Source organism: Choloepus didactylus, chromosome 6, assembly GCF_015220235.1.
Source record: "Choloepus didactylus isolate mChoDid1 chromosome 6, mChoDid1.pri, whole genome shotgun sequence".
Classification (NCBI taxonomy): domain Eukaryota; kingdom Metazoa; phylum Chordata; class Mammalia; order Pilosa; family Megalonychidae; genus Choloepus; species Choloepus didactylus.
Window position 1 is genome coordinate 133386309 of NC_051312.1, and position 17051 is coordinate 133403359.

General features: G+C 40.6%; 1 protein-coding gene across 15 annotated transcripts in view; it reads left to right on the forward strand.

Moving 5' to 3' along the window:
• The window catches only part of CEP164 (centrosomal protein 164), a 77359-nt gene that overhangs the window by 21041 nt on the left and 39267 nt on the right, over positions 1 to 17051 (forward strand). For 12 of the 15 annotated variants that reach the window (XR_005217584.1, XM_037841584.1, XM_037841591.1 and 9 more), the window contains exons 4-5: positions 10946 to 11147; positions 13279 to 14958. Coding sequence is in view for 14 of the 15 variants with exons in the window: in XM_037841584.1 (XP_037697512.1) it covers positions 10946 to 11147; positions 13279 to 14958 (1882 nt within the window). In the remaining variant the exon portion in view is untranslated. Of the gene's footprint in view, positions 1 to 10945; positions 11148 to 11198; positions 12175 to 13278; positions 14959 to 17051 lie in introns of those variants that run through there. The other 3 variants (XM_037841597.1, XM_037841598.1, XM_037841595.1) reach the window with 2 other exon arrangements.

Sequence of the window (17051 nt, forward strand, 5' to 3'; positions counted from 1 at the left end):
TTTTGCTCACAATTTTTTATTTTAGTTAGAGCTCTTGGGATTGCAAGGAGCAGAGCCTCTTTCAGGTTCTCTCAGGGAAAGAGAGGCTTAAGGTGAGGAAACTCAAACCTGCTCGGGAGGTGGGAAAGCTAAAAGCAGCCTGGGAGCTGCTGCTCTCTCCCTTCTTCTCTTCTTCTGAGGACTGCTTTGTCTCCTCTTGGTGACACCGTTTCTCTGCTCCACGTGTCTGCTCTGTTCTCTCTCTGACTTCTTCCTCACCATGTGCACAGAGTGCTCTCCAAGCTGTCCCCTTGACAGGAGTACCATGGTTTACTTTCTTCCTTTAAGTGGAATTTCCATATGTTTGTCTCAGACTTGTCCCCGATAATCTTAGGGGGTCCCCTCTTAGCCTTGTATTGTGTAAGTTTGTGTATAAGGAGAAATTATCATGTTCTTTTTCACAGTCGTAGCTTTACTTTTCTAAGCAGAAGAACCCGTCTCTTTTAGCTTTCCCTCACACGGCAGCCTCCCTGTTCTCTTGATCTCTTTAGCTGCCTTTGCTTGACCTTTTCCGGCTTCATGACCTCTGTCTTGCAGTGAATCTGTCATCACTGCATATGGTATTCTAGAAGCTGAGGACTTATGCTTGGGTTGTGGGATAATGGTTTCTGTTTTGTTTCTAGTATCACCCTGATGGAAGGAAGGAAGCGATCACTGGGTATGGACCAGCTGTGTGCCAGGCTTTGTGCCAGCTGCCTCCATGTACCTGCCAGTGGTGACTAACACCGCCTTGTCCTAGAAGGAGAGCATTGAACTGTTTTTCACTTTTTAAAATAACATGTCATTAAGACACATATACATATCTTTTACCCTTATTTTCTTTCCCAAAGGTAATTACTGTTATTTGATGAATTCTTTCCAGACTTTTTAAAACACACACAAATTTTTTTTTTTAAACATAAGTACTATACTGTATGTGTTGTTCTTCCATGTCAGTATGTGTAGGTTTATCTCATTCTTTTACCAGCTGCTGCATTTCTGTATATGGATATACAACAGTTTTTTTTTGAAGTCTTGATTTATTTAACCACTCAAATTGAAGGGTGTTTAGATTTTTCCAAATTGACCATGTATGTTTGGGTCTATTTCTGGATTCTCTCTGTTTTCTTCCCCTGAGCTATTGGTCTACATTTACACAAATACCATGCTGTCTTGATTACTATAGCTTCATAATAAATCTTTGAAATAATTTAGGGTAAATTCTCCAAGTTTCCATTTTGAAAGTTGTGTTGGCTATTCTAAGTCCATTGCTTTTCCTTATGGATTTTAGAATCAGCTTGTCAATTTCTACAAAAAATCCTGCAAGGATTTTGATTGGGACCTCATTAAATCCATAAATCAATTTGGGGAGAATTAACATCTTAACAATACTGAGTCTTCCTATACATGAACATGGTCTTTCTCTATTTATTTAGTTTTCTTTAATACCTAAGAAATGTTTTGTAGTTTTCAGTGTACATATCTTGCCCACCTTTTGTCAGATTCATTCCTAAGTATTTCTATTTTTTAATGCTTCTGTAAGTTGTACTTTAAAAAAATTTCAACTTCTGATTGTTTGTTGCTTTTATATAGAAATAAATTGGTTTTGTATATTGATCTTGTGGCCTGAAACCTTGCTAAACTCACTGTGTTAGTTCTTGCAGCTTTTTAGTAGATTCCACAGGATATTCTATATAGACAATCATGTCTAATGGGAATAAAATATTTTCCTTCTTCCTTTCCTATTTGGATGCCTTTAGTTTCTGTTTCTTGCCTGACTGCAGTACCTTGAACCTTCAGTGTAATGTAGAAGTGGACTATTGCCTTGTTCCTGATCTTAGGGGGCAGCATTCAGTCTTTCACCATTAAGTATGATGTTTGCTGTGGATTTTTTGTAAGTGCCCTTTGCCAGGTTGAGGAAGTTACCTTTTATTCGTAGCTTGCTGGGAGGTTTTGTTTTGTTTTTAATTAGGGATAGATGTTGTATTTTATCAGATGCTTTTCCTGCATCTAGTGATACGATTTATAGCTTTTCTGTTTTGGTCTGCTAAAATGATGGATTACACTGATTGTTTTTTTTTTAAATTAATTAATTAATTATTTATTTATAGTTTTTTTTAAATTAAATTTTTTTATTGAAATTGTTCAGACATCATACAACTATCCAAAGATCCAAAGTGTACAATCAATTGCCCATGGCACCACCATACAGCTGTGCGTCCATCAGCACAATTAATTTTTTTTTCAATTTTTAGAACATTTTCACTACTCCAGAAAAGAAATAAAGACCATAAAAAGGAAACTCAGATCCTCCCATACCCCTAACCATGCCCCCCCTCCATTACTGATTCAGTTTTGGTATAGTACATTTGTTACTGTTGATGAAGGAATGTTAAAATACTACTAACTGTAGTACATAGTTTGAAATAGGTATATATTTTTTCCCTATATGCCTCTCTATTATTTTTTTTAAATTTTATTTTGAAATAAATTCAAACTTACAGGAACAGTTGCAAAAACAATACAAACCCCATACACAGAACTCCAGCATACCCTGATCCTCCTTCCCTGATACCCCAGTCCACCAACTTTAACATCCGGTCACACCACCATTTCTTTCTTTCCCTCCCTCCCTCCCTCCCTACCTATCCATCATCTATTGCTCTGTCCTCTGAACATATGAGAGCAAGCTGCACACATCTTTGAACAAACAATATAATTCACGTATACCTTTCCCATGAACAAGAACATACTTTTATGCAATCCCATTAAGCGCAGCTAAGAAGTTCAAGAAATTCAACATTGATACAAAGCTTACATTCTATATTTCCTTTTTTTTCTTGTGTCCCGTGTCCTTTTTTTTAAAATTCATTTTATTGAGATATATTCACATACCACACAGTCATACAAAACAAATCGTACATTTGATTGTTCACAGTACCATTACATAGTTGTACATTCATTACCAAAATCAATCCCTGACACCCTCATTACCACACACACAAAAATAACCAGAATAATAATTAAAGTGAAAAAGAGCAACAAAAGTAAAAAGAACACTGGGCACCCTTGTCTGACACTGATTGATTTTTATATTTTAAACCAACCTTACATTCCTGGGATAAATTCTACTTGGTCATGATGTATGATCCTTTTTATATATTATTAGATTTGGTTTTCTATAATATTGTTATGTATCTTTGCATCAGTGTCTATGAGGGATTTGTTCTATAGTGTTCTTTTCTTGTAATGTCTTTGTCTCCTTCAGTATTACTGGCCTCATAAGGTTATTTGCAAAGAATTTCTTCCTCTTCATTTTCTGGAAGAGTTTGTGCAGAATTAGTATTATTTCTTCCTTAAATGTTTGGTGGAATTGACCAGGGAAATGATCTGGGCCTGAAGTTTCCTTGTGGGAATATTTTTAACTATAAATTCAATTTCTTTAATAGATATAGGAATATTGAAGCTATCCATTTCTTCTTGAGTGTTGGTAGCTTGTTTCTTTCAGGGAATTTGTCTACTTCATCTAAGTTGTTGAATTTGTTGCTAATAATATTACCTTATTCTTTCACTATCTGTAGTTGTATAACTTCTCTCATCCTTGATATTGGTTATTTGTATCTTATCTTTTTTTTTTTTTTTTTTCCTGATTACTCTGGCTAGAGGTTTATAAATTTATTGATCTTCTCAAAGAACAAGCTTTTGGTTTCATTGATTTCTCTTTCTTTTTTTTTCCCATTTCATTGCTTTCCACTCCAATCTTTATTCTTTCCTTTTTTCCATTTATTTTCGGCTTAATTTGCTCTTCTCTTTTTTAGTTTCTTAGGAGCACCACACTGTGGTAGGACAAGTCCTTCCTATGTATTCTTTAAATTGTCTTGGTAATTCTTGGTCCTTTACTCTTCCATATAAATTTTAGGATCAGTTTCTCAAAGGCTGCCCCAAACCCTTGATTTTGTTTGGAAGTGCATGTGTATTTTATGGATTAATTTGGGGGAGACTTGATGACTATTTAATATCGAGCCTTTTGATGCATGGATGTGGTGGAACTAACACCTTTTTAGGCCTAAATTTTGTCCTTCGAAAAATTTTCACAATTGTCTCTTTAAAATATAGCATTTCTTTTGTTAGATTTATTCCAGAGTACCTTATAATTTTTTAATGCCATTGAAAATGGGGTCTTTTAAAATTATTATGGCATTTCTCATTGATTGTTAACTGCTGAAGAGGAACACTGTTGACTTTTATTATTGATCTTATATGTCCAGCTGTCATGTTGAATTTTGTTACTCTGATGATTTATAGATTATCTTAGATTTTCTATGCAGAAAAATCATGGAATCTGCAAATAAGGACAATTTTATTTATTCCTCTCTTTTCAGTATTGAAGTTTTAAGATATGTTTCCTCATGTTATTACATTGGTTGAGAATTCTCTTTAGTACTTATAAGAAAAGAGATAGTGATAGAAGGCATCCTTTTCTTGTTCCTAAATTTAAAGGAAATGCTTCCAAAGTTTGCTGAAGGTTTTAGAGTTCCCTTCTAATCCTAGTTTGCTGAGTTATTTTTCTTCAGATAGTGTGCTATAGAATGCTTTCTTTGCCATCTGTTGAGCTGATCCCGTGGTTTTCTCTACTGTAATCTGTTACTGTGGTAATGTTAATGTATGTTCTAATGTTAAACCATCCTGGAATTTCTGGGATAAACCGTTTAGGTCATGGTACATTATTTTTAGATATTGTTGGATTTAGTTTGCTCATATTTTATTTATAATTTTTGGATCTTTCATAAATGAGAGTGACCTATACGTGTATTGTATTGACCCTTTCTGATTTTATCATCAAGATGTTCTAGCCTCATAAAACAATTTGTGGAGTGTTACCTTTTTATCTATTTGCTGGAACAATTTATTTAGGATACGGTTAACCGTTATTTGAAGGGCCTCTGTGTGTGTGTATGTTTGTGTGTATGTGTGTGTATGAATAGATTTTTGCTGATTTGATTTTTTAATGGTTATAGGTTGATTCAGGCTTCCTATTTCTTCTGGAATCAATTTTGGTAACTTATATTTTTCTAAAAAATTGTCCATTTGGTCTGAGTTTTTATGGTTTTAGAATCTCTACTGTATCTATAGTTGTGTCCCCTTTCCATTCCTGATATTTTTTGTTTATAACTTTTCTTCTTTCTTGATTGATCTTTCAGAAGTTTACTTATTTTATTAATTTGCCCAAAAAAATCCACTTTTTTGGTTAACTCTGTAATATTTGTTTTCTCCTTCAAAAATTGCTCTTTTGTTATTTCCTTTCTTCTATTTTCCCCCAAATACTTGGTGTGAAAGTATAACTCATGATTTAAACTTTTTCCTTATTTTCTAATATAGGTTAGAAATTTCTTTCCAAGTACCACTTTGTAATTGTATCCCACAAGTGTTGATATATTAAATCTTTATTCTCAATCTTTTAAAATTATTCTGTAATTTTCTATTATTCTTTTCTTTTCTTATGGATTATTTAGAGTTGTGTTTTTAAATTTCCAAATATAAGTTTCCAAAATAATAGTTTGAAGGGAATGAAGTATATTGAGTTTTGCTATATTTTCATTACTGACTTCCAATTTTGTTTATTCATTATATCTTTTCTTTATTGAGGCTTCTTTTCTGGCTCAGTAAGTGTTTCTGTTTATGTAAGTGTCCTAGGTGTGCTTGATAAGAATATGTTGCCTCTCATTTTTGGATACACGGTTCCATATTAATATTGTCATTTATATATACCCCTACATTAAGTATGCCATATATGTTTATATCTTCCTTGTGTCCTTAATAATTTTTGTTTGGTCTCAGTCTTAAATGACAGTTTAGTTGAGTATGGGATTGTTTGTCGAACTATCCCTTTGACATTATTATACCATTATCTTCTTTTAGTTTTGCTGATAAGACATGTTTTCTCCATCTCATTTGTTGTTCCTTTGTAGTCAATCAATGTTTTTCCCCTCTGGTTGCGTATAGTATTTTATTTTTATCCTTAGTGTTTTTAATTTCACTGCAGTGTATCTAGGTATGGATTTATTTTTATTTACCCAAGTTCAGGATTGGGAGTGCCTTTTTACTCTGAGGATTCATGTTCCTCTTCAATGGTGGAAAATTCTCAGCCATTATCACTCTTCTTTTCTGGAACTTGTGTCAGAAATATGTTGGACCTTCTTATTTTAGCCTCCATGTCTTTTTTTTTTTTTTTTAATTCAGTTTTATTGAGATATGTTCACAAACCATACAGTCATCCATGGCGTATAATCAGCTGTTCACAATACCATACTTTAGTTGTGCATTCATAACCCCAATTTATTTTTCCCCCCATTTTTCTAGTCCCTGGGAGTCATATCCTGGGGCATGTTCTCAACACCCCCCAATGTGTTTTTGAACATTTTCCTTACACCACAAAGAATCAGAATCAGAATAAAAATAAAAATAAAAAAAGACACCCAAATCACTCCCCCCCAATCCCACCCTATTTTTCATTTAGGTTTTGTCCCCATTTTTCTACTCATCCATCCATACACTGGATAAAGGGAGTGTGATCCACAAGGTTTTCACAATCACACTGTCACCCCTTGTAATCTACATTATTATATAATCGTCTTCAGGAGTCCAGACTACTGGGTTGGAGTTTGGTGGTTTCAGGTATTTACTTCTAGCTATTCCAATTCATTAAAACCTAAAAAGTGTTATCTATATAGTGCGTAAGAATGTCCACCAGAGTGACCTCTCGACTCCACTTGAAATCTCTCAGCCACTGAAGCTTTATTTCGTTTCTTTTCGCATCCCCTCTTTGGTGAAGAAGATGCCCTCAATCCCACGATGCCAGGTCCAGATTCCTCCCCCGGAGTCATATCCTGCATTGCCAGGGAGATTTACACCCCTGGGAGTCAGATCCCATGTAGGGGGGAGGGCAGCGAGATGACCTGCCAAGGTTAGCCTCCATGTCTTTTAACACCTGTTTCAGTTTTTAAAAATCACTTAATTTTGCATGCGGCATTCTCAGTAATTTCCTTAGATATTTTTTTCCAATTCATTACTTGTTTATTCTGCTGTGTCAAATCTACTAGTTAACCCAATTGTTGTTTTTTTTTTTTAATTTAGTGACTCCATTCCTACAAGAACTATTGTCTGTTTTAGTATCTGTTCTTTTTGTAGAGTTCTGTTCTTTCTTTATGGTTTCTACTCCTTTTATACCTATACTAATTCAGATATAGTTATTTTTAGTCTTCTTTTGATTGTACTACCATCTCAAGCTTTTGGTGTGCTAATTCTGTTCATTGTATCTGCTGATTTTTCCCTCATGATGGTGAACTCTTTACTCATGTTGTTGGTAATTTTTTATTGTGGATTTTGTGGCTTCATCTTCTGTAGGGCTTGTTTTCTGTGAAAGCCTCATTCCTAGGCTGTTGAGTGGCTTTACAATTGCTTTGCCAAGGGTAGTTGAGGAACTAACCTTTTACATTTATTAATTTATATTAATTCCTGACGGAATTTTCTTACCACATTTTGGACTCCATATCTACATGTATCTTGGGGTTTCAGTTTTTCATGAGACTTGCCTTTGCCCCTCTGGAGCCTGGAGTGGATAACATGCTGCTTTGCTGCTTCCTTGGCCTGCTACTTCCTTTTTTCATTGAGCAGCCTGAAGGGCTGCGGATTTATGCAAGGGTCTCAGTTTCAGTTTCCACGTTCATGAAGGCCTTAGGCCATATTTTGTGTCCCTAAATTGGCCTGATAGCCCAAACTCCCAGGGCCTCTCAGTTCATGCATTTATTACTCAGGCTTCACATTTTCTTTCTATTTCTGACATCTGAGGATTTCTCTTTCTGTCTGGCTAAACATATTAAAAAATATGTTTTTGCTTATTGTTTTGTTGTTGTTATATATTAATCCAGTGTTATCTGTCTTTGCTGGGGATGAGGAGAGGTCACACATTCCCTTCAGCTCAATTCAGCATGTGGCCTGAAGTTTTGTGTGTGTTTGTTTAGAATTAATTTCTAGAATTTGAATGGCTGTGTTAAAGGATACATAGCATTGACATAGTTTTAGTTAATACCGAGCTACTTTCCATTAAAGTTTAGCAGTCTCATCAACAGTATATATGATTATTTTGAAATATTATCAGTTTTTTAATTTGTCAATCCCAAAAAAGTTGTCAACCCAAGGGCAAGAAATTATACCTAGTTGTTTTGATTTGCATTTCCCAAATTGTTCTTAGAGTTAAGTCTCTGTTGGCATTGTGGAACTCTTTGAATGTTCTGGATATTAATCTTACTACTGTTCTTTTTAGTATTTTCTCCCAGTTTCTGGTCTTTTAATTTTGTTTATGGTTTCTTTTATCATACTACAGTTTAACATTTTTAACTAGTCAGATCTTCCAGGGTAGTTTTGTGTATGTGACTTTTTTCCACCCTCCTCTTGCTTGGGAAGTCTTGCTTTACTTTTAGTTTACTAAAATATTATTCTATATTTTCTTCTTATACTTTTATTTTATTTTTTAATGTTTAGCTCAAATTTATGCAGAATTTACTTTGGTTAATAATGTTGCTTAGGACTCTACCTTCATTTTTTTTTTTTTTTTTTTTCCTTTCTGATTAGCCATTTGTCTCACTCTTATTTATGGAATGAATAGTTTATATTTTTCCTTACCAGTTTGAAATGCCACCTTTCTCACAAATCAGATTATCATATATATGTAAGTTTGTTTCTGGGCTCTGTATTCTATTCCATCTGTCTGTCTATTTCTGTGTCAGTACCACACTATTTGAATTATAGTATTTTAAAGATATAATTTGATATAGTTGTTCTTTTTACTACCAATATTTTCCTATTTCTGCACATATTCTTTTCTATTTGAATTGAGACTCGGCTTCTCACATTTCATAAGGAACTCAATTGGATTTTATTGGAATTGTATGTTAATTTGGGATTATTGGCATCTTTATAGATTTCAGTCTTTCTGTTCAAGAACATGGAATGTCTCTCTAATTCTTTTTTAGTTTTTCTCCTGACTTTTCAGTAAAGCTTTATAAAAGTTTTGCACATCATGGGTTTATTCCTGGGTATTTCGTCTTTTATATTGCTATGGTGAATGGAATTCTTTTTTCTGTGAGCTGTCCTAATGGGTTATTTCTTGTGGATGGGATGAGTGGTTTACTTTGGACTTGTCCATGTTAAAACAGAGACTCTTTTTTTAAAATTCAGTTTTATTGAGATATATTCACATACCCTACAGTTATCCACAGTATACAATCAGTTGTTCACAGTAACATCATATAGCTGTGCATTCATCACAAAATCAATTTTTGAACATTTTTGTTAATCCAAAAATAAAAAACAAAATAAATAAAATAAATAAATGCAAGAATAAAAATACAAGTGAACAAGAACACTCAAAACATCCCATCCCTCCCATCCCCCCTATTACTCATTTAATTTTTGCCCCCATTTTTCTACTCATCCATCCATATACTGGATAAAGGGAGTGTGAGCCACAAGGTTTTCACAATCACACAGCTACACCATATGAGCTATATGGTTCTACGATCATCTCCAAGAATCAAGGATACTGGATTGCAGTTCAATAGTTTCAGATATTTCCTTTTAGCTATTCTAATACACTAAAAACTAAAAAGGGATATCTGTGTAATACATAAGAATAACCTCTGGAATGACCTCTCGACTCCATTTGAAATCTCTCAGCCACTGAAACTTTTATTTTGTTTCATTTCTCTTCCCACTTTTGGTCAAGAAGACTTTCTCAATCCCACGGATACTGGGTCTGGGTTTATCCCCGGGAGTTATGTCCCATGTTGCCAGGGAGATTTACACCCCTGGGAGTCATGTCCCACGTGGTGGGGAGGGCAGTGAGTTTACCTGCTGAGTTGGCTGAGAGAGAGAGAGAGGCCACATCTGAGCAACAGAAGAGGTTCTCTGGGGTGACTCTTAGGCACAATTATAAAGAGGCTTAGCCTTTCCTTTGCAGTAGCAAGCTTCATAAGGGCAAGCCCCAAGATTGAGGGCTTGGCCTTTTAAATTGGTAGTCCCTAATGCTTGTGAGAATATCAGTAATTCCCCAGGTGGGGAAGTATAATATTTCTGCATTTTCCCCCAGTCTCTCAGAGAGGCTTTGCAAATACATTTTTATTCTCTGCCCAAATTACTTTGGGATGTATTGGAGTTTCACACTAAGCTGTACAAACCAACTAGATCTCATTCCATATTCAAAGTTCCATGTAATTTTGGTGTTTGAGTAAACTGACCGTACAAGTTAAATTATCTGGTGTGCTGCAGCAAATATAGATTCTGCACTAAATAAACAGATATAAAGCACAGACTCTTGAAACACACCTTCTACATTACTTTCATGAGCCATTGATCCCCACCAACTTGGATTGTTTCCTCTTAGGAGTTTAGTCTTCTACAAAGTCAGAGCTTTCACAATGCGTTTTTCTTTCTCAGACTATTTATAAAAATATGAAATAAGGTCTATCCTGGTACATATATGTAAGGTAGCACAGTGTTTTTTTTTTTTCATCTAAATAAAACCAAGTTTATTCCTACTCTAGTCTAGCATGGATTTTCAGGAACCTCAGTGAATATACATCTCTATCTGAAGAAATCCTTAGATAGCCCAGTTGTTTATTCCTATTTCTAAGCAAATTCCTTATTTTTAGCCAAATGGAACCCTTCAATTTTGTGTTAATTCCTTCCTCTTCTCCCCTCCTCTCTGCATACCTCCCAACCCACCTTCTCTTCTCTCTCCCTTTTCCCCTCTCCTCCTCTATCCCTCTTTCTTCTCTGCCTCTTCCCCCTTTTTTCTTCTTTTTCTTTATTTTCTGCAGTTGCTTTGGATGTGAGCAGGCATTAACCTCAGACCTCTGCTTGTCCCCAGCCAGGACATCACAGGCGATATTTACTATTTCAACTTTGCCAATGGGCAGTCCACGTGGGACCATCCGTGTGACGAGCACTATCGGAACCTGGTGATCCAAGAGCGAGGGAAGCTGTCAGCTCCTGGGGCTAAGAAGAAAGAGAAGAGAAAGAAAAAGGAAAAGAAAGACAAGAAGGAGAAAGAGACCTCCAAAAGTCCCCCGGTGAGCCCGTGAATGCCAGCTCCCAAGGCTGAAACCTTAGGGAATGTTAGGAACCTATAGCTGGGTTGAGAGGTTGAGAAAGATAATAACATCGTACATTCTTTTTCCTTTCAGTTTCTAGAAGTTATGACTCTGTCTAAAGAATTCCCTCCCTCCCCTCCCCTGCCCCCGCCTTGGGAGGCACATGTCATATAACAGGATTAGAGAGAGAGAGCTCTGCTAAAGGTGGTGTTTTGCAGCAGTCCAAGAAATGATGCCATCTGACCCCCTGGTGCCTCGGGGGTGGGGAGCAGTTGGGCAGGGGCAGTGAGCCCAGACGTGCTGAGTGTTGTTCCTCTTTTTTTAGAGTCAGGGCTCCCTAGTGTGGATTCATTATTTGTCTTAAAGGGGTGCAAATCCCTACATGTCAGATGTAGCGATAATTCATTTGTCAGAACACCGGTGGCTTCAAGATCCTGTGTAGATTGTCTCTGTTGCCAGTGTCCTTGGTTAGTGTTGAGTGATTGACATTTGATTGCAGTGTGATCACCTTGGTTTCAAGTGGCTTTTATCCCCCGGGTTCGGAGTGCTTTCCCATTATAGTTATGTTTGTCCCTCCAATATGTCTGAATTTCGGAGGCAGAGTTATTGCTCTCATTTTATAGCTGGAGAAGCTAAGGCTTGGGCCCAGGCTGAAATGAGGCCCAGGCTCTGAACCCCAGAATGCTGCGGCACCAGTGGGAGACTCCAGCCAACTTCACTTCACCTGGGTATGAAACAGGCTTGCCACTTTGAGAAGAGGGAGGAATGCAGGAACTTAGAGCAGCTGGGTAGCGAGCACAGGGTCTGGTGCTTGTTTCTTAGTGAAGGTTTCCTCCATCTTCCTTCCCAAGTTGTCTGTTCTGGCTTTCGATAATTGCTGATGAATTTATCCTTTTTATCATATCCAAGCTCTACAGCTACTCCTCCTTCCCCTGCCCCCATGTCAGTCATGGCTCTGAGAAACAAGATAACAAACCCATTCCTCTGTCTGGAGGAAGGAGGACAGGTGAGTTCCAAGTAGGTTGAATTATATAATGGTTTTGAAAGGCAAAAGATGGATGTCAGATTTTTTACTAACCCAGGAGTATTTGAAGTGATAATCAGGCATCTGGGCTAGTTCCAGCATGACTAGAGGTGGGCAGAGGGAATGAAGTGAGGGTTCTGGGGTGGGCACTGGGTAATAGACTGAGTTCTGGTTAGGTGGCCAAACTTGTGTTGCTCCCTCTCAGAAAGGTATCGGGAGGTGAGGACAAGCGGACAGCCCTGGGCTGGCAGTCTGGTTCTTAGGGCTGATAGCAGGCACCCCAAACCTAGTTTTGTCCAGGGGTAGACCTGAGCCCAGTAGGTGACCTGGGCTCTGGTGGCATGAGCTCTCCAGCGGTGCAAACTCACAGGCTGGGGGTGTTTAGTTTGCAGAGGAGTGGTTGACATTTTAGGGTTTTTTCTAGTCCTGTGATTCTATAATTGTGTCTCTCTCTCTCTCAAGTAGTACCTGTTCATGCCTTCAGCAGAAGACATTGGACTGAGTTTCCAAGGGTCAAGTCACTGGCTATTCTTCTCTTAGAAAATTTCTGGTGGTTCTTGATAAGTGTTTCAAAAGTCTGCCAATCCCAGAACATGAGAGCTAGATGGTATGTTAGGGATAAGGCAGTTGGTGATTTTACCTAGGGATCTGGTTGGTGATTTTCAGACTTTTGTTAGTAGTTAAGCCCTGCCTTCAAATCAGTTCCTCCATAGAGGCTGAGTATATCAAAACAGAAGTGGAGCTGCTCTGGTTGAAGCTGGGGAAATGGGTCTTGGTGGTCCTCCTTCCACCAACGTGTACATTATAATGGGCCCCAGGGTACCCTGTGGAATGAAACCCTCTTCAGGTTCCATGGAGCAAGGTTTGCAAGCCATTGATCCAGTCCAGCCTCCTCGTTATGAATGAAGAAACTTGGGTCCAGAAAATAATATAATTTCAGCCCTAAGGAGTTTTTAGCTTTTCTTCCTTCTTTGGTTTGTGTTTTACTTTAAATGGAGGGTGGGTTTCTGCCAAGGGCTGAGGTAGCAAGCATAAATCCGAAGTGCTTTGCCTTAGTTTTCTTTGCATGTTTATATACCCATCTAGGAAACACAGCCTGAGCAGGGACTTCTGCCTTCTTCCTTTCTCCGTGGCCCGTCCCCTCTCCCAGCACCTGGGCTTACTGGTCTGGACCTAGACCAAGAGATGCAGGCTAGAAGTGAGGGCTCCTTTAAGAAAGGGAAGAGCTCATGCATTCTGGGTGACACCCCCTGGCCTCTCATGGGCACCCTGCCCAGCAAGCTGCAGCCGCTGTCCAAAGACCAAGCTTCCCGATCCCATCAGATCTTTGCTGACGTGGAGAAAATCTTAGGCAGGGCCCCAGCCCAATGCAGGACAGAATTAGGTGATCAGCAGGGTCTGGAGAAACACCAGAAGATGACAGAAAAAATCCACCTGCGGTTTTCAGACCCTGAAATAGAAGAGCTGGGAATGAGGACCAGACAGCAGAAGCCAGGCACTCTGGGTCCTAAGAACACCGGGCCTCTCCAGGATGGGCAGGATGTATTAGGAAGCAGGAGCCAGGCCTCTGTCCACGCAAAGCTCCCTGAAACCATCAAGGGCCCGCAGCTGAAAGGGGAGCAACAGAGTCACAACATAGCCAAGCTGAGCTCCACGGGTCCTGGTGGGGACAAGGGCCAGAGCCCTGTCTCCTCTCCATCCCCTGGGGAGGAGCCCACCTCATCCTCTTGTTCTTCTGACCACATGCCGCCTACCAGGAAGAGCCAGTTGTTCTTGTTAGATAGAAGCCCAGTTGAAGACCTGAGCTGGCGGGGAGTTCCTGGGGAAGGTGGAAGTATGGGCAAGGGGATATCGAGGCGAGAGCCCCCAGGACCGTGGATGGGGCAGGTCTCCAAGCTTGCTAGCAAGAACACCACAGGGAGCAGCAGAGAAAGAGAGTCCAGTGACCCTGAGGCTCGTGGAGCTTCAGCTGAAGATACACCCCAGGGACTTGGCCTGGAACCACCTGACACCCTGGCATCAGAACCAGCTCAGAATGCCCCTGCAGGCAGTACCCCTGGGGTCTCTCCTCCCAGTGAGAAGAGACAACCCCCAGGGTCTCCAGAGCCCCCTGATGAAGACAGGAAGCCTCGTGTGTCTGGGCCTGACTTGGAGAGCAGCAGCAGCAGCAGCAGCCTGGCCTCACGCCTTGGCTCTCAGGTTCTGGGTGAGGTGACCAACTTCCCTTGGGACCTGCAGAGCTCACAGAGATCTGAGCTGGGAGTGGGTCACACGGATCCTGGACCCAGAGCTCAGCAATCCACCCCCTTCCTAGCACCCCACTTGTCCCACATCCAGAGCTCAGCCGATGAGCAGTCAGAGAGTGAAGACTACTCTGAGGATCAGAGGTTCTACCAGCACATCCTGCAGATGGTCAAGATCTCCAGGCGGCTGGAGGGCCTGGGGCTGCCCGATAGCATGCAGGAAATGCAGTGCAAAGATATCGCCAGCATGGTCTGTTGCATGGCGGCTGAGTCTTCCAGGATGTCTAGTGAGGGTGAGCACGAGGCCATCAGAGCCATGGAGAGAGACTCGAGGTTTCTGACTTGGGGTTCAGAGCTGCTGCAGCATCCTCAGGAGGGGGCCCTTGGCCCAGCTGGGCAGGAGACCACCTCTCGGCAAGCCAATCTCCAGCCAAACAGCAACTCCTTCAGGCAGGGGCCAGTTGAGCTGAGCTTCAACAGAGAGCTTACTGCAAAGCCAGGCAAGATACAGCTTCTCAACCAGGTAGGCTTCTTAGAGAGCATGGCCCCAAGGCCTCAGTGAAGTTAGCAGGAGGGAGCTGATGTCGTACTATAGCCATCAGGTCTGCTTTCCTGTTTTTCACACTCCGTCAGTAAATGTTGATCCCTTAACTACCCCATACAGCTAAATTGTGGGTGCCCCTGTGAGATAGGGGTTGAGGATATCTGTGACCTCTTCTCTGTGTCTAACCGTGATTCATGGGTGGCTCCCTGAAGCTTTGAAGATGATGCCTTGGGAGGGTGAGCAAGATGGTGCTGATCCTAGTGCCTTCTTGGGATTTGGGAATTCCATCAGTTTGTTGTAGAGAGAGCTCCTTCCGTCTAGGCACCCTACCCCAAAGCTCCAAATTAGCCCCATGTCTGAATCACACAGAACCAGAGTTAACGCTCTTATGGGGACTGAAGCCCAGAATCTCACTCAGCCATCCAGTGAGCTGCTCCTGCTCCTGGCCTGCCAGGGTCCTCAGAAAACCATGTGACTGATCCTTCTCATGCTGGTGCAGACCCTATTTGAGACTTCACTTCCTCTCCCACCGGGATTCATCCAAGTGCTGGGCTTGCCCTGTCATTGTGATTCTTTGTTCCTTTAAAGAGTCACACCATATTCTTCATTGAGAAGAAATCAAATTGGATTACACACCATGGGGAAGGATCAATCTAACTTTCCCAGCTATTCTTTTGCTGCTGCCCAGCTATTGCTTTACTTGGTTGTTAACTCTGGTTCCTAATTGCTGGCGTGCACTAGCTCTCCGTTAGCTCTAATAACTAATGTGGTACTATAAATATCGGATAAGCTGCAGATTATCCTGAAAGTTTTAATTAGCCCAATGGCAGCAAGTTTATCTGCTCTGAAGGACAATGCCATACACAGCCCCATACTCAGAGTTAATGGTCATCTGTAGAAGATGATCAGCTGGGAGCCAGGAATGTATAATTTCCTTGCTAACCATTGATTTGGTAAAGGCCTGGGAGCACAAAGCCCCCAGCGTGCCTGTCTCCCTCCCTCAGCCCCCAGCATGTTAGTAAATTAGCTATGTTAGGAGGCTGTAATTTTCCGTAAGTACAGTGGGGAAAGAATTTTGCTTGCTAATACACTGGGGCTCGTGGAAGGGCTAAGGCCGAGAGGAGCAGGCCTGGTTTGTTTACAGCTCACCTTGGAGAAGCATTTCTGGGCCCTTTTTCTCTGTGACCAGGAGGCAGTGTAAAATACTGGCCCAGAGAGACCTGGGTTCAAATCCCATCTCTGCCCCTCATTGGCCTTGTGGCTTTGTGTGAGGTTCTTGACGTCACCAATCTCTGTTACCTCATCTAGGGCCTGGATAATGGCGGAGCCTGCCTCAGGCTGCTCAGAGAGTTAAATGAGGCTTCCCATGTCTGGCGCTTAGCCCAGTACCTGGTGCTTGGGTAACGTTGACTAACGCCATCATTAGCTCCTTTTCTCCCTAACAAAGATACCCTGCAGCAGGCCAGAGGATTGGGCATCTGGGAGGCTCTGGGAGTGGTTCTCAGGCCACCTTTCAGATGAGCATCTCGTGCCTTCCCAGGCAGAACCTGCCAGCTGCTGGAATGGCTTCTTGGCTGAGGCTACGGGAGGGCAGACAGGCCCCCTGAACTTCCTCAGCCTGCCCTCCTCTGGGCTCCCATTTTCTCTCCAGTCCCTGTGGCATTGGAAAAGGATTTTTTTTTTGTTATTTTCTACAATTTAAGCATGAAGAATGGATTTTAAAGAGCTCTTTCTAAATTGTCCCCAGAATGCTCTCCCTGCCTCTGCTACTGATAAGCCCAAATGATTTATGTGAACGCAAATCCCTATAAGAGCAGCAATTCTATAGCATTGGGGTGGTCCTGGACCACTCGCAAAGCCTCCTCACTTTCATTATCTCCTTCAGCCTTCTCAACAAACCCTCTCAGGTGGCCAGGCACTCATTCTGCCTCCTGCAGATGAGTAAACCAAGGAATCCCAGAGTCTGGGAGTAGCTTAAGGACTCACAAATTCTGCCTCCAGCCTGGTTCCTTCCTCCAGTCTTTGTTGGCATAAAGCCTTGGCTTGCTTCTCCTCAGGACAGGGGAAAAAGG